At 33.6% G+C, this 24,524-nt stretch overlaps 1 protein-coding gene across 1 annotated transcript in view; it reads right to left on the bottom strand.

The window, feature by feature from the left end:
- The window catches only part of cux2b (cut-like homeobox 2b), a 375,989-nt gene extending 351,809 nt beyond the window's left edge, over window positions 1–24,180 (bottom strand). Inside the window, exon 1 of the mRNA XM_056464131.1 lies at window positions 24,103–24,180. Within this exon, the coding sequence (XP_056320106.1) occupies window positions 24,103–24,165 (63 nt within the window). The 5' untranslated portion in view covers window positions 24,166–24,180. The remainder of the gene's footprint in view (window positions 1–24,102) is intronic.
- Between the last annotated feature and the right edge of the window lie 344 nt (window positions 24,181–24,524).

Genomic DNA, 24,524 nt, shown 5'->3' with positions numbered 1-24,524 from the left:
AATGTTATTGAGGCTGTATGAGATCACCTAGACAGAATAAGAACGAAGAACAAACGGCTAAAAGTCGCCTTATTTTATTACACAGTACATTATTTCAGAAAATGTCAGGACAATTAGAACCAAACAAAACTGGCATAGAGCGTAGGACTTTTGCAACTGTACTTATTAGTTGAATGCAGTTTAGTAAATGCAGTAAATAACAACCTAAACAAGAATTCTATCTTTGTTTACGCACTCTATTTAACCTATTCTTTACAGTATATACAGACAACAGGATTTCATATATGTTAAAAGGCAAACTTACGGCTTTTGATAAAACGTGGACACCCTTTATCCTGTAGATCTTATTTCAAATTCTGATTTTGACAGGCCATTTTGACAGTTTTTTTGTGTGTGTTGTTAGCGATTTTGTACGAGTTGTGAATGTTGAAAAGTACAAACAGGTTTTAATCCATTATGCTAATACTTCTGGAAAGGACTTCAGTGGTAGTAGTTTCTGTTTTCAGTATGATAATGGCAGTGAATTCTTATTTGGAGAAAGAAAACAGCTGATGAAACACAGACAGTCATGAAATGGCCTCAACAGAGTCCACACCTGAAGATTATTGAGGCTGTGTGAGATCGCCTGGACAGAAAAAGAAAGTTCTAAAAGCTGCCTGATATTATTACATTACACAGTACATTATTTCAGAAAATGTCAGGACAATTGGAACTAAACAAAGCTGGTATCGTGCTTAGGACGTTTGCAACTGTACTTATTAGTTGAATGCAGTTTAGTAAATACAGTAAATAACAACATAAATGCAAGAACGCATGGTAAAAATTACAATTCTGTCTTTATTTACTGACTCTTCTTAACCTTTTGCTTACAGTATATACACACACAACAGGACTACACATTTGAAATGCACTGGTCGAGTATTGAAATGCGCATTTGCAAAAGTTATGGCAGTCTCTCCGCACTTTATAAACTGGGGCAGGCGAAAGTTTTGAAACACAAAATTGCACTTCAGGGAAAATGTGACCAACTGGAACACAACTAGATCACGACACAGAAATCAAACTGTTAAACGGCACATTTATAACAACATAAACGCAAGAACGCATGGTAAAAATGACAATTTAATCTTTATTTACTCTCTTTTTAACCTGTTCCTTACAGTATATATACCAAATGGAACTTTACATTTGAGATGCATTGGTCGAGTATTGAAATGCGCATTTGCAAAAGTTAGTAAACATCTTCTAAAAGTCTCTCCGCACATTACAAACTGGGAAAGAAGAACGTTTGTGGCAAAAGCGTGACTTGAAAGACAAACTGGAACACAACTAGATCACAACACAGAAATCAAACTGTTAAACTGTACATGATTCATAACAACATAAACGCAAGAACGCATAGTAAAAATGACAATTCTATCTTTATTTACTCACTCTTTTTAACCTGTAGTATATATACCAATTGGAACTTCACTTTTGAAATGCATTGGACGAGTATTTGCAAAATTTTTGCATTGCATTTGAAATGCATTGGACGAGTATTGCAAAAGTTAGAAAATGCCTTATAAAAATCCCTTCACCCTTTATAAACTGGGGCAGAAGAAAGTTTTGAAACACACAAAAATGCACTTCAGCGAAAATGTGACTTGAAAGACAAACTGGAACAACTAGATTGACACAGAAATCCAACTATTAAACTGTAATTAAACTATTATAACAACATAAATGTAAGAACAATATATACAAATAAAATGGACTGGGTGCTTTTTAAAATTAATGACGATGAATGAAAGTGACAAAAAAAGTGCCCTTCTGACTCAAATCAGCAGGATGCCCTTCTGGATCTTTCACTTACTTTGAAGACACTACTGACTCCGTTTACATGGACATCGGTAATCTAGTTATTTAACTTAAACTGAATAAGACAATAATAATAATAATAATAATAATAATAATAATAATAATAATATTAATTAATAATAATTACGTGAAGAGCGCTATCATGCTATCCACATTTCCTGCAGTTTCATGTAATTTTGGGTGACAGATCCTTGGTTTTTGCATCAGATCCTTCTGGATCTTTCACTTACTTTGAAGACAATACTGACTCCGTTTACATGGACATCTGCAATCTAGTTATTTGACTTAATCTGAATAAGACAGTAATATAATTAAGGTATTTACGTGAAGTGTTTTTTTAATGTTGCGTCATCATGCAATCCACATTTCCTGCAGTTTCCTGTAATTTTGGGTATTTCATCTTTAATTTTTCGACTTTAACTGCAGTTCGGCAGTTTCACTATCATTCAGGAACATTACATTTATGCCCCTGTAACAAACTGTGGTATTGGACACAAGTAAAGAGTAAGGACTGGTGGAACGGTGTTGTTTTAATGGAAGTGAAGTGAGAGTGAAATTGGACAAACTTGGGGGGCGTGTGTCCTAAAAGGTTGAAAACCCATGTCTTACAGTACACACAATGGGACTTTACAATTAAAACGCATTGGTCGAGTATTGAAATGCGCATTTACAAAAGCAGTCTCTCTGCACTTTATAAACTGGGGCAGACGAAAGTTTTGAAACACACTAAAAATGCACTTCAGCGAAAGCGTGACTTGAAAGACAAACTGGAACACAACTAGATTACGACACAGAAATCAAACTGTTAAATTGCAGATTTCATCAGCTTCCATGTTGGTCACCGAAGCGGTGGGACAAAAGAGGACGGTGTGTTTGCACAGGGATCTTGTTATCCTGCTCCCTATTGGTCAGATGTGTCCTAAAAGAGACTAGCGGGGACCTTTTGGCCTGTCCTTTCCATGAGCGCCCACGGAAATGCCATCTGGCTGGTGTGAATTATTACCACGGCAACGGCCATGTGACCTGAGCCCAGTGGAAACCAAGGTCACCAAAACCTGTAGCCCGTGCATTTCTGTGTCATCTCTTTTATGAGGTTAGAAGAGCCCGCCGCCCGTTCTTACGAGGACATGTCCTATCACTTAGGAAACACATTCAATGAGAAACATCAGTCGTTTTCAGCTCCGGTTTGCTTTATAATCATCGCAAACAAGGTCATTATTCATGAGAGATTAAAAAATATTGTTAATATATATATATATGTGTGTGTGTGTGTGTGTGTGTGTGTGTGTGTGTGTGTGTGTGTGTGTATTTTGTGTGCTTTAAATATATGTTATTTAATATTGCACATAAGCTATATATATATATATATATATATATATATATATATATATATATATATATATATATATATATATATATGTATGTATATATATGTGTGTGTATATTAATTAGATATTAGATATAAATCTGATTTTTTTAATCTTTAATTGAAATAAATGTGTTAATGAGTATGTATTTTGTGTGCTTGTATGTTTTAAATATATGTTATTATTTGTTTTAGCAATTTTAATTGTATAAATATATGATTTATGAAAGATAAAATAATTTTTATTAAAAATACATATAGATTGGGTCCAATTCTAATGACATATTTTGGAAAAAAAATTATTAAAATGGCAGGATTTTTATGTTTAATAGTAATAATGTTGTGTTAATGAGTGTGTATCTTGTGTACTTTTAAATGCTATTGTGTTGTATCAATGTTAATTGTATTTTAATAAAATAAAATAAAAAACAAGCCAAAATTGCATTTAATTATTATAATGAATTAATCTTGAATTAAAATAAATGTGTTATGGTATGTATTTTGTGCATGTCTTAAATGCATGTATGCTATTGTGTTATTATTTGCTGTATTAATGTTAATTGTATTGCAATGAAATTATAACAGCAGAAAAAGGTGTAGTTTTTATAAATGAATTATTATTTACAGAATAAATAAAGAATATTTGAAAATTATATTTATGATTCATTGAAATTTCTCAGCTTGCCTTTATTTTTGATTTATAGTTGTATTTAAGCAAAGCATAAACCTTTTTGTTTTATTCAGTAAACTATTGATCATTTCTTAATGACAAACAAGGTCAGTATCATTTACGAGAGATTAAAAATAAATATTATTAAAACACATATATAAGCTTGTGTGCAATATTAGATATTGTGGAAAATCAGTTGAGGGGAAGATATTTTACATCTTTTTATCTTTAATTGATATATATGTTGTTAATGAGTATGTATTTTGTGTGCTTGTTAAATATATGTTATTATTTGTTGTATCAATTTAAATTGTATAAATGTATAATTTATGAAAAATAAAATAATTATTATTAAAAAATACATATAGATTGGGTCCAATGCTAATGACATATTTAGGAAAAAACAATTGATGACAGGATTTTTCTGTTTTATAGTAATAATGTTGTGTTAATGAGTGTGTATCTTGTGTATCATTGTTATTGTTTTGTTACAATGTTAATTGTATTGCAATAAAATTTTAAAAAGTAAGCCAAAATTGGATATATTATAATGAATTAATCTTGAATTGAACTAAATGTGTTAGAGTATTTATTTTGTGTATGTTTTAAATGCATGTATGCTATTGTGTTATTATTTGTTGTATTAATATTAATGGTATTGCAATAAAATTATAAAAAAAATCAAAAAGTCTATATAATTATTATAAATAATGTATTATTTTTAGAATAAACAATATTTGAAAATTATATTTATGATTGGTAGAAAATTTCCTGCATTTCTGATTTTATTTAAAATAAAGCGAACATTATTCTGTTTGTTTGTTTTTTGCACAAAATAACAAAATCTCCAGTTTGCACAAGGTCATAAGCATTTATAAGAGATTTAAAAATATTATTAAACAAATATAGCTTCTGTGCAATAATAATCAGATATTTTGAAAAAAAAAATGGTTGATGGGAGGATTATTGAAATAAACGTTGTGTTAATAAATGCGTATTTTGTGTACTTGTATGTTTTAAATATATGTTATTATTTGTTGTATTAATGTTAAATGTGTTGCAATAAAATTATAAAAGAAGCAAAAGGTCAATATAATTATTATAAATCAGAATAAAGAATATTTGAAAATTATATTGATGATTCATTGAAAATGCCCTGTATTTTTCATTTATAGTTGCGTTTGAGCAAAACGCAACATGCATATATATAGTGTTTGTACAAAACGTGATATTTGTTTTGAAAGCTAGTCTTTTTTGCATAGAATAACAAAAAGATGTCATGTTTATATTCATTTTTAGACAACACAATCCCATTTAATTGATTTAAGGAAGCAATATGTGCTGAAATTATGCAGATTTATTTCATTTACAACAAATTAAATCCTTTTGTTATTCTGACCAACAGTCAGTTTCTAGGAAAAAAGCTCTAAACAATCATTTTAATTGTCCTAATATTTTCATTTATTCCATTGTTGTACATAAGTAAAAAAAAAAAAAAAAATGTAAATCTCATAACACATACGATGCTCATATACTTATTTTAACATTTCACTGAGCAAATCTCACCAGAAACCACATCGCTAAAATTTATATCAAGACAAGACGATGGTAAATATTCCCTCTCATGAAGAATTCCCAACGAGACAACATAACGTTTGTCTTAAAAGCTTGCCTTTTTTTGCATATAAAAAAGATGCCACAATTTCAGACATGCTTTTAGACAACATCAAACTATTTAATAACGGCATTTAATAGCAATACTGTACATGACATTCATATAATAATTTGAACATTTCAGTGAGCGAATCTCACCACAAACCACTGAAAAACCCTCATCGCTATGACTTATATCAAGACAAGATGATGGCAAATATTCCCTCTTATGAAGAATTCTCAACAAGACCCCAAACACAAGACACAACGTATTTGTATTAATAGCTTGTCTTTTTTAGCATTAAATAACATAAAGATGCCACATTTTCAGACATGCTTATATATTAATTTTTAGACAACACAATAACATTTAATAATAGTATTGAATAGCAATATGTGATGCTTATATACTAATTTGAACATTTCAGTGTGGGAATATCTCCACAAACCACTGCAAAAACCCTCATCGCTATGACTTACATCACGACAAGACGATGGCAAATATTCCCTCTTATGAAGAATTCTCAACAAGACCCCAAACACAAGACACAATGTAATATTTGTATTAATAGCTTGTCTTTTTAAACATAAAGATGCCACATTTTCAGACATGCTTATATATTAATTTTTACACAACACAATAACATTTAATAAAGGCGCTTAATAGCAATATGTGACGCTTGTATACTAATTTGACCATTTCAGTGAGCGAATCTCACCACAAACCATTGCAAAAACCCTCATCGCTGACTTATATCAAGACAAGACGATGGCAAATATTCCCTCTTATGAAGAATTCCCAACGAGACCCCAAACACAAGACTCGCTCATGAGGGAATACGACTGAAACACCTCTGAGGATTAATGGCAATGCAGGAACTGCTGTATGAAATGATGTAATTTGAGAGCAACCAAAGCGACAGCCATAAGCCACAGACCCCAGCGAAAACATCATCTGACACGGCCAGATGCTCCGCTACAGACCAACACAGACAAAGAGGGTCATAAATCAACTGTCAGACGCAGATCCCCCCCCTTTACTAAACTTATTCGTCCGATGGTCAATACAAGCACTTCATTCAGGGGGGTCTCGCCAAAGACGAATAATAATAATAAAAAACATCTTCCAGGAAGAAGCATTAATACACCTCAGGTTTTTAGATGCATTAAACGTGCCCAAACACAAGACACGATGCAATATTTGACTTTTTTTTACACCAAACAACAAAAAGACGCCCCTTTTTCAGACATGCTTATATCCAACACAAAACAAATGAATCAGAATCAGAATCAGTTTTATTGCCAAGTGTGCTTCACACACACAAGGAATTTGTTTTAGCTACAGAAGCTTCCAGTGTACATAAAGTGACAAGTGACAACATAAAATAAACATGAAAAAAAAAGATATACATTAAACAGATGCGGTTAGTCAAGAAATCTGGATGTTGAGTTGTATGTACAGATTGTTATAAATATACAGGTTATAAGTGTACAAGTGCGAATGTAGAAGGTATTGCATTGTATATTGATATAAGGTGCTGTGTACAAGTGTGTATGATAAAGTATTGCACATATTTATTGCACAGTAGGGTGATATTTAACTGTTCATAAGGTAGACAGCCTGAGGAAAGAAACTTTTCCTGTGTCTGGCTGTTTTTGTGCTTGGTGCTCTAAAGCGCCGACCAGACGGTAACAGTTCAAACAGGTAGTGTGCTGGGTGTGAGGGGTCCAGAGTGATTTTGCGAGCCTATTTACTCGATCTGGATGAGTCATTTCACTTCAAAAGAAAGCAATATTTGACGCTAATTTTAACTTTTCAGTGAGCGAATGTCACAACAAACCACTGAAAACCCACATTGCCATGACTTATTTTTCAAACACAACAAGACAACATCAAATTTGTTGCAAAATATTGTCTTTTTTGCACAAAATAACAAAAATATGCCACATTTTCAGACATTCTTATACTATTTGTTAGTCAACACAATACAATTTAATCATTTAACTTAAAAAAAAAAAACAATATGTGACGCTAATATAATAATTTGAACATTTCAGTGAGCGAATATCACCACAAATCACTGAAAAACCTCATCGCTATGAATTACATCAAGACAAGATGTTAGCAAAATATTCCCTCTTATTCCCCCCTCCCCTTCTCTACTAATCTAAACTAATTCGTCCAATGGTCAATAACAAGGACTCCATTCAGAGGGTCTCACCAAAGACGAATAATAAAAATATAAATAAATATTAAAAAAATATAATAAATCTTCCAGGAAGAAGCATTAATACACCTCAGGTTTTTAGATGCATTAAAGGTGTCCAAACGTAAGACACGATGCAATATTTGACTTTTTTACACAAAATAACAAAAAGAAGCCACGTTTTCAGACATGCTTATATGCAACACAGTCATTTCACTTTAAAAGAAAGCAATATTTGACGCTAATTTGAACTTTTCAATTAGCGAACCTCACCACAAACCACTGTAAACCCACATTGCCATGACTTATTTCGCAAACACAAGACAACATCAAATTTGTTGTAAAATCTTGTCTTTTTTGCACAAAATAACAAAAAATTCCACATTTTCGGATATTCTTATACTATTTGTTAGTCAACACAATACAATTTAATCAAATAACTTAAAGTTAAAAACAATATGTGACGCTAAAATAATAATTTGAACATTTCAGTGAGCGAATATCACCACAAATCACTGAAAAACCTCATCGCTATGACTTATATAAAGACAAGACAATAGTAAATATTCCCTCGTAAAGAATTCCCAACGAGACCCCAACACAAGACACAACGTAATATGTTTTCAAAGCTTGTTCTTTTTTTACATGAATAACAAAAAGATGGCACATTTTCAGACATTATGTAATATTTTTGACAACACAAAACAGCTGAATCATTCAACTTCAAAACAAACCAATGTGTGACGCTAATATAATAATAATGTGCACATTTCACTGAGCGAATCTCACCACAAACCTCATCGCTATGACTTACATCAAGACAAGATGTTAGCAAAATATTCCCTCTTATCCCCCCCTCCCCCTCTCTACTAAACTAAACTAATTTGTCCAATGGTCAATACAAGGACTCCATTCAGAGGGTCTCAGCAAAGACGAATAATAAAAATATAAATAAATATTTAAAAAATATAATAAATCTTCCAGGAAGAAGCATTGATACACCTCAGGTTTTAGATGCATTAAACGTGCCCAAACACATGACACGATGCAATATTTGACTTTTTTTACACAAAATAACAAAAAGAAGCCACGTTTTCAGACATGCTTATATCCAACACAGTCATTTCACTTTAAAAGAAAGCAATATTTTAACTATTCAGTGAGCGAATATCACAACAAACCACTGAAAACCCACATTGCCATGACTTATTTCGCAAACACAACAAGACAACATCAAATTTGTTGTCAAATATTGTCTTTTTTGCACAAAATAACCAAAAATTCCACATTTTCGGATATTCTTATATTATTTGTTAGTCAACAAAGTACAATTTAATCATTTAACTTAAAGTTAAAAACAATGTGTAACGCTAAAATAATAATTTGAACATTTCAGTGAGCGAATATCACCACAAATCACTGAAAAACCTCATCGCTATGACTTATATAAAGACAAGACAATAGTAAATATTCCCTCGTAAAGAATTCCCAACGAGACCCCAAACACAAGACACAACGTAATATGTTTTCAAAGCTTGTTCGTTTTTTACATGAATAACAAAAAGATGATTTTCAGACATTATGTAATATTTTTGACAACACAAAACAGCTGAATCATTCGATTTCAAAACAAACCAATGTGTGACGCTAATATAATAATAATGTGAACATTTCACTGAGCGAATCTCACCACAAACCTCATCGCTATGACTTACATCAAGACAAGATGTTAGCAAAATATTCCCTCTTATTCCCCCCCTCCCCCTCTCTACTAAACTAAACTAATTCGTCCAATGGTCAATACAAGGACTCCATTCAGAGGGTCCCGCCAAAGATGAATAATAAAAATATAAATAAATATTAAAAAAATATAATAAATCTTCCAGGAAGAAGCATTGATACACCTCAGGTTTTAGATGCATTAAAAGGTGTCCAAACACAGGACACAATGTAATATTTGTTGCAAAATCTTGTCTTTTTTTACACAAATTATCAAAAACATGCCACATATTCAAATATTATTATATTATTTTTTAGACACCACAATAAAATACAATATTTTAGCTTCAAAAGAAACCAATATGTGATGCTAATATACTAACTTGAACGTTTCAGTGAGCAAATATCACTACAAAGCACTGAAAACCCACATTGCCATGACATATATCCCATGCACAATATAACAACATAATATTTTTGCACAATACAAAAATATGCCACATTTTCAGATATTCTTATTTAATTTTTTTAGACAACACAACACAGTTTAATCATTTAACCTCAAAAGAAACCAATACGTGATGCTAATTTGAATGTCTCAGTAAGCGAATATCACCACAAACCACTGAAAACCCACATCGCTATATGCCTAATATCCCAAAAACAACAAGACACAACATGTTTTAAAAGCTTGTCTTTTTTTGCATAAATAACAAAAAGATGCCACATTTTCAGACATTTTTATATCAAATTTTTGATAACACAAAACAGCTGAATCATTTCACTTCAAAAGAAACCAATATGTGATGCTAATTTGAACTTTTCAGTGAGCGAATATTAGCAAAAACCAATGAAAACCCACTTATATCAAGACGAGACGATAGCAAATATTCCCTCTTATAAAGAATTCCCAACGAGACCCAAATACAGGACACAATGCAATATTTGTTTTAAAAGTTGGTATTTTTTGCATAAAATAACAAAAAGATGCCACAATTTCAGACAATAATATATACATTTTTAGACAACACAAAACAACTGAATCATTTAACTTCAAAAGAAACCAATGTGATGCTAATAAAATAATGTGAACTTTTCAGTGAGAAAATATCACCAGAAACCACACATCGCTAAGACTAATATCTCAAAAACAACAAGACACAACGTTATATTTGTTAAAACCTTGTCGTTTTTGCATAAATAACAAATAGACGCTGCATTTTTAGACATTATTATAATATTTTTGATGACACAAGACAATTGAATTAAGTTCAACAGAAACCAATACGTGATGCTAACATACTAATTTGAACATTTCAGTGAGCGAATATCACCACAAACCAACAAAACCTCACATTGCTATGATTATATCAATACAAGATGTTAGCAAAATATTCCCTCTTATTAAGAATAATACTCTAAGCCAAAAAAAAAAATTAATGAATGGATTGAATTGTTTTTATGTGTGTGTGAACCATCCCTTTATGTCTGAATCTGCTGTAACAAAAGGCTAAACAATTATCAGTAGGATGTATTGAGAGCAGATGTGAATTTCAGACCCTCCATATAACTGAATAAAAGTATTTATTGGATTATTTAGGAGTCAGAGGGGGTATTAGGCTTGTTAAAAAGTAGTTTGTGGATAAGTGCTTACTGGAGACGCGAATCGTTTCAAAGGATTCAGTTCAATTTGGTGAACTACTTCAACCGGTTCACTTAGAAGATGTGGTTAAAAAGATTCATTTGCAATCGCGATACAGAAATAAAACCCATTATTGGTCACAAATGAGTTAAAGTAATAGTTTTAAGTCTTTGTATGTAATGCTGTCACCATGCTGCTGTCATATCAAAGATATTTTTTTTGTTTTCTCCAAATCCTGGAGGGACTGTAATTTCATGCGTAACTGGAGGTCTTTATTAGTCAATGCATTCAATGTATACTGAAACAATTAGTGCAATTTGAAAAAAAAAAACCCAACACAGGACAGTTCAGTCTAAAAGACTTAAATTCTGTCATCATTTGCTCACCCTTTACTTTGAGAGTTTCTTTATTCTGTTGAACACAAAAGAAGATATTTTGAAAAATGCTGAAAACCTGTAACCATTGACTTATATAGCCTTTGTTTTTTCCTCCGTTGGTTACAGGTATTCCACAAACCACTGAAAACCCACATTGCTATGATTATATCAAGACAAGACGTTGCCAAATATTCCCTCTTATGAAGAAATCCCAACGAGACCCCAACACAACGACACACAATTTAATGTTTGTTGTAAAGGCTCGTCTTTTTCTGCATAAAATAAGAAAAAGATGCCACATTTTCAGACATTATTATTTTATTTTTTAGACAACATTATACAATTTAATCATTTAACTTCAAAAGAAACCAATATGTGACGTTAATATACTAACTTAACCATTTCATTGAGCGAATATCACCACAAAGCACCAAAAACATCATCCGTATGACTTGTATCAAGACAAGATGTTAGCAAAATATTCCCTCTTATGAAGAATTCCCCCCTACTAAACTTATTCATCCAACAGTCAACACAAGCATTCCATTCAGGGGGTCTCGCCAAAGACGAATAATAATAATAATAAAAAAAATCTTCCAGGAAGAAGCATTAATACACCTCAGGTTTTAAACGCATTAAAAGGTAGCACAAAATGTTTTTTCCCCCATCTTTCTCGCTCATCCTGATCTGTGGATCTCAATGGAGTCCAAGTTCAAGAGTGGGTGAGGGGCCCTCGGGGGACACGGCGTCCCGCAGGGGCCACGAGGGAGAATAACAAAGCCTATCACAGCGTGCAATAACCAGCGTCTGACTAGATTCATAAATGAGTTAACAGCGATGTCTCGTAAATATTTTAAAACCTTCACATGTTCCAAAATGTGAATGTGCGCTTTAATTTAACTAGATTTAAAGGGGAACACAGTAAAGAAACGTCCGTAAATTAGCAGTTTTTCATACTTTGTGATTCATGTCTTTATTTTTTCCCAGTTTATTTCTGCTTTTGCATTATGGGAGCTTGATCTTTCTTCCAACAACTTTTAACCTTGAAAAGTTGACTTTTATATACATGTTTACTAGTTTAAAAGTGATTAAAGTCTGGGTTGGTGTTGTATATTACGCTACAAAAACCTTGTAATAAAGCGCCAGAATATTTTCTGTTAATTTACAGCCTTATTTCTCTATATGTTAGCTCTTATACAGTATATTATAATATTTTAAACTACTAAAATGTCAATAAAGTCACTTTGTTAATCTGTGGAGTTGAATATTCCAGTGTTTCCCAACCCTGTTCCTGGAGGCACACCAACAGTACATATTTTGGATGTCTCCCTTTTCTGACTCATTAACTTCAGGTGTTGGAGTCTCTTCTGATGTTATGATAAGTTGATTCAGGTGTGTTTGATTAGGGAGAGGTTGAAAATGTGTACTGTTGGTGTGCCTTCAGGAACAGGGTTGGAAAACACTGGAATATTCAACATCAAAAGTCGACAGAGCAGAGATCAAGAAGAAGAAGAAAAACTCATATTTGGCAGTCAGGTTAAAGGACTGCATACATTGATACTTATGGCACGCTAACTTAAAGTACCCACTGTTAACTTACAGCTTTTGAGAAAGTGTGGATGCTTCAATTTTATGTGCATTCATCAAATTTTCTACCCATCTCATATGAGACTCCTGCATTTTGCAAATTGCACTTAATTGCATTGATTAGACTGTTGCCAGAGCACTAGTTGTTAGCCCATGTTTGCTAACAAAACGTCAGTTCAGCAATCTGAGATAATATAATGTATAAGATTTATATTTAGCCATATACGTGTGTAAAATAACAGAAAATGTACTGGCAGTTCCACACTTTCTCAAAAGCTGTAAGTTAACAGTGGGTACTTTAAGTTAGCGTGCCATAAGTATCAATGTATGCAGTCCTTTAACCTGACTGCCAAATATGAGTTTTTCTTCTTCTTCTTGATCTCTGCTCTGTCGACTTTTGATGTTGAATATTCCAGTGTTTCCCAACCCTGTTCCTGAAGGCACACCAACAGTACACATTTTCAACCTCTCCCTAATCAAACACACCTGAATCAACTTATCATAACATCAGAAGAGACTCCAACACCTGAAGTTAATGAGTCAGAAAAGGGAGACATTCAAAATATGTGTTGTTGGTGTGCCTCCAGGAACAGGGTTGGGAAACACTGGAATATTCAACTCCACAGATTAACAAAGTGACTTTATTGACATTTTAGTAGTTTAAAATATTATAACATACTGTATAAGAGCTAACATATAGAGAAATAAGGCTGTAAATTAACAGAAAATATTCTGGCGCTTTATTACAAGGTTTTTGTAGCGTAATATACAACACCAACCTACACAAGATATCACTTTAAACTATTAAAAATGTTCATAAAAGTCACTTTTTTCAAACTTTTCAAGGTTAAAAGTCATTAGATCAAGATCCCATAATGCAACTCAAAAGCATAAATGAAAGGAAAGCAAATTAGCAGATATTTTTACAGTGTAGTTTGAACAAGCAGCACAAATCTTTTGACTGCACATGTTTTCTTATAACTAAACCTTCTCGCTATTAACTTTTACAGTGTTTGCAAGACTTTAGACTTCATGCAAGCTGATAATCTACAAAATTTCATGCTTACAGCTTTGATTCTGTTGCATCATGAGGCAAAATAAGTTTCTGATGAACACTTCATGAGAAAACATGAGCATTTCATGACTAACTAACTATGGGTCTTGCACACATCCGAGTGCTAAAAATATGGCGCTATAAATAAACGACGTTATAAAAGGCGATACTTTTTTCAGTTACGAGTGATCAAATTAATGACTGTTTCTCTGTTACAACGCCGTTACTGACAATAAAATGCAAGTTAATATAACTGAGAACACTGAAGTGGTTTTCATGTGAGCAGCCTCTCTCTCAGCCATAGGACCTCTCTTTCACTGGGGTGTGTGTATGTGTGTGAGAGAGAGGTTGGGGCGGGATGTGGTGTAACTGAGAATGTGCTGATTGGCTTAGATAGAGTACATTTCCATCGTTTGCCAATCAGACGAAACGTAGTACTGGTGTTCAAACACAAGCACACACACAGTCCGTGGCACACACCAACGACCAGGAGTCAGAGATGTATTCCAATCAAGCACCTCACGGCATCATATGCCCACACAAAATTAGTGGCTACGCAGGTGATAACGTGAGCTCTGCAACCAAAATTGGAGACGAAACCACAACGTCAAAGCAAATAAATCTTGATTTTTCTCCACTGCTAACTCTTATCACTTAGACAGAATTAAACTAAATAATATCTAGATGTCAGCGCCAATAGCCTAGTGGTTTAAGTGTGTCGACATATAGCACCAAGGTGCTCACGGTGACCCGAGTTCGATTCCCGGCTCAAAGTCCTTTGCCGATCCTTTCTCTCTCTCTGCTCCCAATGATTTCCTGTCAATTCTCTGTTCTATTAATCAAATAATTATAAAAACAATTAAATAAGTAAATAAATAAATAAAAGTATAATAATAATAGTAATATCTTAATATATAATTGAGGACATGTTGCTGTTGTCTTTCACATTGTCCCACAACAGCATTTAAATAGTGTAGATTACTGTACAATGTTTTATATTTATTTTATTGTCATTTGAAATTAGATTTTTTTAAGTAACGCAATAGTTACTTTCCCTGGTAATTAGTTACTTTTACAATTATGTAACTCAGTTACTATTTGTGAGAAGTCACTAGTAACTATAACTAACTACTTTTTTAAAGGAACGTGTCCAACACTGCACATAAACACATTTTAGCACAGTCTGGAAAATGCAAGAGTTGCGTATTAAATGAAAAAATAACAAATACAACTGTTAAAATGATAGTTCACCCAAAACAATAGCTGGTACTTTCTTTCTTCTGTTGAACTCAAAAGATATTCTGAAGAATGTTGGGGAAAAGTGGTAGTAGGAGCAGACATAAAATACTACAGACAATAAAAGTAAATGGCTCTTTTTTACAGCATTCACTGAAAAAATGCTGTTCCACACAATCGATTTGAGTAGGGACAACATGAAGGAATTAAGTTGACTTATTAGTTTTTACAGAATTAAGTGGATTGAACATAAAGCAATTAAGTGGTTCCCTCAAAAAACTTAAGAATTGTGTTGTTTCAGCTCATTTTATTTTATACACTCTCCGTATTTTGTGTTCCACAAGTTTTTTTATTTATTTAACTGCATTATGGGATGTTGATCACTGCTCTATATATAGAAAAATCAGTAAAATAACAGAAATGTGCATACAGTTTATTACAAGGTTTTTGTAGCATAATACATAACACCAACCCACACAATATATCACTTAAAACTATTCTAAATGTTAATAAAAGTCACTTTTTCAAACTTTTCAAGGTTAGAAGTTGTTGGAAGGAAGCTCAAGATCCCATAATGCAATTCAAAAGCATGAATAAAGAGAGAAATAATCAAAATGTGGATCACAAAATAAGTAAAACTGCTAATTTACAGATATTTTTCAGTGTAGTTTGAACAAGCAGCTCAAATCTGTTTTTTGACTGTACGCTTTCTTTAACTAAACCTCACTATTAACTTTTACAGTGTTTGCAAGACTTTAGACTTCATGCAAGCTGATAATCTACTAAATTTGACGCTTACAGCTTTGATTCTGTTGCATCATGAGGCAAAATAAGTTTCTGATGAACATTTCGTGAGAAAACATGGGCATTTCATAACTAACTAACTAGGGGTCTTACGCATATCCATTCAACACATTTTAGCACAGTCTGGAAAATGCAAGAGTTGCTGGGTTCCACAATCGATTTGAGTAAGGACAACATGAAGGAATTAAGTTAACTTATTAGTTTTTACAGAATCAAGTGGATTGAACATAACAATTAAGTGGTTCCCCCTAAAAAACTCAAGAATTGTGCTGTTTCAGCTCATTTTATTTTATACACTCTCTGTATTTTGTGTTCCACAAGTTTTTTATTTATTTAATTGCAATATGGGATGTTGATCACTGCTCTATAGAGAAATAAGTCTGTAAAATAACAGAAATGTGCTTACAGTTTATTACAAGGTTTTGTAGCTCAATATTCAACACCAACCCACACAATATATCACTTAAAACTATTCAAAATAATAATAAAGTCACTTTTTCAAACTTTTCAAGGTTAGAAGTTGTTGGAAGAAAGATCAAGATCCCATAATGCAATTCAAAAGCATGAATAAAGAGAGAATTAATAAAAACATGAATCACAAAATAAGTAAAACTGCTAATTTACAGATATTTTTTACAGTGTACCTTAAACAAGCAGCTCAAATCTGTTTTTTAACTGCACGCTTTCTTTAATTAAACCTCACTTTTACAGTGTTTGCAAGACTTTAGACTTCATGCAAGCTGATAATCTACTAAATTTCACGCTTACGAGTTCAGTCGTACGAAATTGTACGATTTTAAAAAGGAGGCGTGGCACCTAACCCCACCCCTAAACCCAACCGCCATTGGGGAATGAGCAAATCGTACTAAATTGTACGAATTAGATCGTACGAATTAGCCACCAAATCAAAAAGTTACGAATTGCCGTGAGATTGTGTTGGCATTTCATGACTAACTAACTAGGGGTCTTACACATATCCAATCAACACATTTTAGCACAGTCTGGAAAATGCAAGAGTTGCATATAAAATGGACAACAAATAACAAATACAACTATTAAAACAATAGTTCACCCCAAAAACTGCTTGTAAATTGAACACAAAACAAGATACTCTGAGAAATTCTGGGGGAAAAGCAGAAGTAGGAGCACAAATAAAACACTACAGTAGTCAATGGCTCTTTTATTTACAGCATTCTTCAGTATACCTTCCAGAAAAAAAGAAAGAAAGTCAAAGAGGTTTGGAAAGAGTGAAGGATTTTCCTTTCTATCCCTTCAAAAATAAATGGCACATATTCGAAGCATCCACATGAAAACGTTTGCTTTCTCACATGCATTCTACAAACTAACCTAAAAAAAATAATTCACATGCTAGATGTGGGAACTAGCCACGAAAGGTTCAATAACACAATCTTCTTTCGCTTCCACCCACGTGCGAGTCTGTGTTTTTGGAAATGAAAGATGCTGTGGAAGCGTTTGGTGGCTGCATTCACGTCGCATTAAATATGACTTGAACTGTCAGCGGCTGCAGGTGAGCACATCAATAACCTGAACCAGGTGTGACCTAGACTAACTCCTGAAACAAAGAAAAACTCGGATGTGCAAATGTGTGCGATTCGTATATTGAGCCGAGAGGATTCATGAGAAATAACACAAGGCTGTGCTGAGTCCGCTGTAGTCAAACAGATATTTAGTGATTGATTCATAACGACAGATGGATTTAGACTGGTTAACTCGAAGCAGATTAAACAATGGCAACTAAAAGACTTGTATGAATGCACACTGAAAGAAATCTGTCATTTGAAACCGGATTTTTTTTAAACCGGGTGGCATAGTGGCTCAGTGGTCAGCCTCACAGCAAAAAGGTCACTGGTTTGAGTCTGATTTCTGTAAGGAGTTTGCATGTTCTCCCCGTGTTGGCGTGGATTTCCTCCGGGTGTTCCGGTTTCTCACACAGTCCAAAGACATGTGTTATAGGGGAATTAAATTAACTAAATTGGCCGCAGTGTAGGTATGGGGGTTTCCCAGTACTGGGTTGCAGCTACAAGGGCATCCGCTGTGTATATACATATACTGGAAGAGTTGGTGGTTTATCCCACTGTGCCATCCCCTGATAAATAAGAAACTAAGCTGAAGGGAAATGAATGAATGAATGTCTAAAACAAAAAGATTACCTTTTGTCCTCTGCTAAATCATAATAAGACAAACGCGGCGACTCCACGCAGTCAAAAAAATATATATATTTTTACTGCATGTTCAAACTACTCATTTAAAATGAGTTGAAACAACAAACTTTGATGTTTTTTGGGGAACAACTTAATTGTTTTATGTTCAATCCACTTACATTTGTTGAGTTAACTTAATCGATTTGTCTTGGGACAACATGAATGAATAGTGTGGAACCCTGCATTTTTTTAACAGTGCATTAAACATGTTTGATATTTAGATGAGCAATCTATCAATGTGTTTTTCAGTATTGAATCTTAATAGTGCTGCACAAAATATCGAAAAATGTATCGTTATCGTGGAAATGGTACAGCATATGCGATATCGGTGTCACAGAGAAGTGCAATAAATTCTATATATTTTATGTGCCATGCATTTGAACATAAAACACATTTCGAATAGTGTTGTTTCAACTCACTCTAAGTAGTTTAAACGAGTATCAAAAGTCCCTTTTTAAGTGTAGATGAACAATCAATCAATGTGCTTCTCAGTTTTGAATCTTAATAGTGCTGCACAAAATAATTACAAAAAAATATCGTCATCGTGATAATGGTAGAGAATATGCTAGGGCTGGGCGATAAAATTGATATTTATTGAGCGAACACCATTGTCAATATCGATAAAAAAAGATATAGTATGTGGTTTCAGTATGAAGCGCTATAGTTTTATTAAAACACGACTGATGAGCGCATGCCTTGGAAGCAATGCCAATAAGCTTAGGGTGCCAGTTTGTCATTTCCATTGAAGGGGCAACGTGCACATGTAAGTGCTCATGTAAGTGACGTGCAAATGGTGCACATAACGTTCGCGCATTATCAAGGTACACCTAGTTGAAAAACATCTGAACTTTTTCGAATGCCTCGAGCACACCGCGATTCATGCGAGTAGAACTAACCAATCTCCTTCACACTTTGTATGGAATATACACATTTTAGTAATAACGGCAGACTAATTACCTCAGACAAACACAAAGTACGCGTTCGCACTTGTCACTTCAGGTCAGAATAATAACCCATGCGAAAATGGGTGCTGTATGGCAGCATTGAGGAGATTGTAAACAAAAAAGGATGTCACCAGAGAAGCTTTTGGGTTTCTTTTCTTGTGCATCCCAGCTACTAGCTCCCCATCTGAAAGAGTTTTTAGCATAGGGGTAATGTAGTCATTCAACTTCACAATTTGTAATCTTGCAGTATGTATTTGAATAATGATGGCTAGTTCCTTTGTTTGAAAGCTCAGATTTGATTATCATAATTTGTTTTGTTAACAGAGTTTGAGGTTTACTGTATCATTATTATTGACACCTTACATATGTTGATTTACCTTTACCATTGCACACACTTTGTAACATTTTATTTATCAAGTTTGAGTCTCTTTAACACTTATGTTTATTTTATTATTAAGAGATGAGATATTTTGTTTAAATATTTTTGTTTTTGACTATTAAAACTATTTGCCTGAGTAATGTTGGTCAATTAAAATAAGGTGGTAAAATAATAAAATCCTAATATTCCTAAATGGATGGTCAATAATTATTGATTTCGATTGATATGAAACATATCATGCTCATTTTTTTTTTTTTTTTTTGCAACATTGCCCAGCCCTAGTATATGCGATATTGGTGTAAAATCATGTATAGGTTGTTTATCTAAATCTGACCAATCATACGAGGCCTTGACTATCTGCATCCCACCTCTCCAGTATAGTGCTGTTAGCTGTACCTAGAGCTGAAACTAAACACTAATGCTGGAAGACAAAAGAGAGGAAAATGTTAACAGCCAAGAAGAATCCGAATATCCGCCAAGGTTTTCAGTCATTTGTGCTGTTTTCAAGTCTAAAGGTTTACACCTTGATATATATATTTTTTTAATGACTTAGCTCAGAAAAATATACTGTATGTTGTCTATTTATTTAGTACACTGTTAAAAAAATGCTGGGTTCCACATAATTGCTTTATGTTGTCCCAACAAAAATCGACTAAGTTTTTTACAAATTTGAGTGGATTGAACAAAAACAATTAAGTTTTCCCCATTACAGCCAAATCATAATTTTATGTGTAGACCCTGCATAGTGTGTTGTGCTCCACCCTGCTCTCTCTCTCTCTCTCTCTTATTTTATTATGTAAATCTTTTTGCCTTTTTATGGTTGAGAGAGGAAGCTCAGGGAAGTTTATGTTGTTGATTTTCATCTTTGATTTTGCATTAGGTAAGCTAGTCCTCTAAACTTCAGATAGATGCTTTCCGTTTGTTGTTTTAGGCTATACTCACTCAGTTTTGACCTCTAGTTTCTGTTAAAATTCCTATATTTGTACTAAATAAATTCTTATGACTATTTTTCTAAACTTTGTGTTGACTCTTCACTTTGGGGCTGAGGATTGAAGTGTGTTCTCCATGTTTTTTAATTAGTTCGAATTCAATATTATTTAGCAAATTTTGGTCTTCTTTGTTACACCTTTTAAGCAAAGAACTCCTAGACTTTAATAAAGTCGTAACACCCCCAAAAGACATTTTGAAATGTGTTGTTTAGGATCAAAGTATCAAGCATTAAGTGTCAAAAGTCCTTTTTTAAGATTCAACGTGCTTCTCAGTATTAAATCTTAATAGTGCTGCATAAAATATCAAAACATTTATCGTTATCGCGATAATAGTACAGTATATGCGATATCGATATCGCGGAGAATTGCAATAAATTAAATATATTTTATGTGTCATGCATTTGGGTGCCGCATACATACACTGTTAAAAAAATTAGATGATCAATTAGTCATGACAGCATATGTTTTTAGTTCAAAGTAACTTATTTTACTAAGTTCAGAATCAGAAAGAGCTTTACTGCCAGGTATGTTCACACATATGAGGAATTTGTTTTGGTGACAGAGCTTCTACAGGTAACAGAATGAGAGACCAAAAAACAGATAATAAATATATTTTAAAAATAGAAGTAGGTAGTGAATGCAAACATACAGATTGACAAGTGTATGTACAGGTATATTACTATATACAATGTTATATGTGCAGCTGTTATTTGCAAATTGACATGTAAAGTGTGTTGTTAAATAAATGTATAAAAGTTTGTAGCAAGTAGTGATGTTTGTTTCATAATTCTTATCATCAAGTGTTCATGAGATGGATTGCCTGAGGAAAGAAACTGTTTCTGTGTCGGGCTGTTCTGGTGCACAGTGCTCTGTAGTTAATCATGTTCTAGCTTAATTTTATAAGTTACGCAAGCTGTTTTCAGCTGGTTAAGTTGATTGAACATGAAGAAATTAAGTTGTGCCAAAAAAAAATCTCAAGAAGTGTGTTTATTCAGTTCATTTTAAATATGCAGTTTGAATAAGTAGCAAAAATCCTTGAGTGATCATAACATAAATAAAAAATCATTTAAAATTGCTGATAAAATAGCATCTTGCAAGTTAGTGAGAAATATCATTCAAGCGCAACACTCAACAACAATATTGCATATATATTCCCACTATCGTGCAGCTCTGCACCTTAACATTTAATCTCCTCAATCTGGTTACTCGTACGAGCAGCTCTCTGATTTATCACCCTAGCAGAAATATTCTGAGCACAGTCCAGACAATAACCATCTGATATTTGTCCAGATGAGCTCTCCCTGAAAACATGTTTGCTCTGCCTGTCCATGAACAGGTTTACAGTTTGGATAACCTCAATATGGACCCGATGCGTGCTGTCGTCGCTCTGTATTCAGAATAAACTAAAAACATGAGAGAGACCCTCCAACAACAGCCTACATGAGGAGCCCTTCTTTGGAAAGGCTTGAATAACAATCGGCCACACACACACACACACACACACACACACACACACAGACAGATCTGATTCCTCTCCGGCTTGGCTTGGCATGCTCTTGTCATTTCTTATGTTACAGAACATCAATCATAGGGCTGAGTCTGTGCCCTTGCGCTGGCCGAGGCTGATTTACAAACATTAGCAGGGAATGCAATTACACAGTCCGAGAAGCGCGAGCAGTCAGCGAGCGTTCTGGTTTTGACGCGTCGGAAAGCAGTGTGAATGGAGCGTACATACTGGCTGGTATGAAACCGGAGCATAGTTATCATGTCCAGCAATATTAGACATGAAAATATCAACAAGAGCAAGGTTATTTTTGTCAATTTACATATTGCAAAAACTATAAGCCTTTCTAATAATATCCTCACATTGTCTATATGCATTATCTATCCATCCGTGAACATGCTTCTATACTTATTTACATACATACAAACGTACGTACGTACGTACACATATATATACACACACATATATACATATACATAGATAGATAGATATATAGATATATATATATATATATATATATATATATATATATATATATATATATATATATATATATATATATATATATATATATATACACACATATATACATACACACACACACATATATGTATACATATACATACACATAGAAATACACACGTCTGTCTATCTATTTATTTGTCTATCTATCTATCTATTTGTATATCTATACATTTATATTATACATATATAAATACATAAGTATCTAAACATATATAAAAATAAATATGATATATATGAAATATCTAAAAAAATATATGAAATATATGGCTGAAAACATTGTTATGAAACATAGAAAACGATCGTTTTTACACAAGGTAGGAAAGAATTCAACATATATTTGTACAATACTGTATTTTAAAGTTTTTCAGACACATACAGAACCCAACGTGAATACAGACATTTCATTGTTAAGATCCTGCCTCACATGTTTGACATTACAATGTTTAAGATTTCGCTCTCGGAGATTCCTATTTGACATTGACCCTGACACCGTCTGTGAAATGACAGTCGATACATGCTAGCACTGACTCGTAAAACCCACACAAACACAATGAGACGGTTTACAACTTGACAAAAATTAAGTTTATCCAAACTGTACATCTTATGAGCGCTTGCATATTAAGATACAATATATTGTTCTACTACTAATGATTACAATGTGCACAGCTTGCCTACAGACTACATGCAGGGAATAACACAACAACATAACAGTATATTCAAGTAAACACGCATCCATTAACCTCACATTCAATAACAACAGTATTTCCTATTAAGTCTTGTTGTATTAAATAGACGCGTCAATATTAAAACCATAAACTTTCCAGTACAGAAACTCTAAAGGAATTAGTCTCCGCGTCATAATTACACTAAAGCTCACTAATAAAGTCAAAACAGATACACATAATCAACGTTAAAGGTGTAAAATACACGAGGTGCTTGTTTTATAAAGTCTGAGGTGAATCACAAACCGGCACTTTACAGCATGAGTCGCGCGCGCGCCGCCGCCGTTCAGTATTTCTATTAGAATAAAACACATTAGCCTGATAAAAAGTTGAAGTCCACAAGTCGGAGAGGCATTAAAAGTTTCCGTTTCCAGCAAAGCCGGTGCAATAAGCGTTAAAATAGCGTTGAATGTGATGTTAAAGCGCGTTAGTGTGCGCGAGGCTGCTAGCGCTGCTCTTGCGCGCTCCTGATCAATGATTGAACCGAACAAAAGGCAGAAGAGGATCAATTACTAATAACTATCAATGCAACACCACCATCCCGTCCCTCTAAAGTCACCAAAACACAAAACGCACGAAATGCAAGGTGCACAACAGCATACGGCATCGCATCGTGTAAAAAAGGTGAGAAATAAGACCAACCTGAAGCCGCCGGAGATCAAATTTCTTCCAATATTGAAACATCGATCCCACATCGGCGGCCATCTTGAGCACAATATTCAAGAGCGGCTACAATAAATATATGGGCTGGATTCCCCCCGTTAAACAGCGTTGACGATTACACTCCACATGGAAAAAAAATGTTAGGAAAATAACAGTTGTGGGAAACTAGATGGGACGCGCAGCGCGCCGGAGCCGGAGGATGCGGTATGAACAAGAATATAGATGCATATATAGATGCATTAGTGCAGCTCCCGGGATTGCACTTGATTTTGGGTTTGGTAAAGTTATCAATACTGACGTAACGGGTTGATCAATAACGTCTGGGAAGTGGAAGGAGAACAACGAGCAGCCAATGCGCATCGCCAGATGTTTGATGCGTAAAACGCCGAAATCATTACATA

The sequence above is a fragment of the Danio aesculapii genome, chromosome 8 (genome assembly GCF_903798145.1).
Source record: "Danio aesculapii chromosome 8, fDanAes4.1, whole genome shotgun sequence".
Lineage (NCBI taxonomy): Eukaryota > Metazoa > Chordata > Actinopteri > Cypriniformes > Danionidae > Danio > Danio aesculapii.
This window is presented reverse-complemented; position numbering and strand designations above follow the sequence as displayed.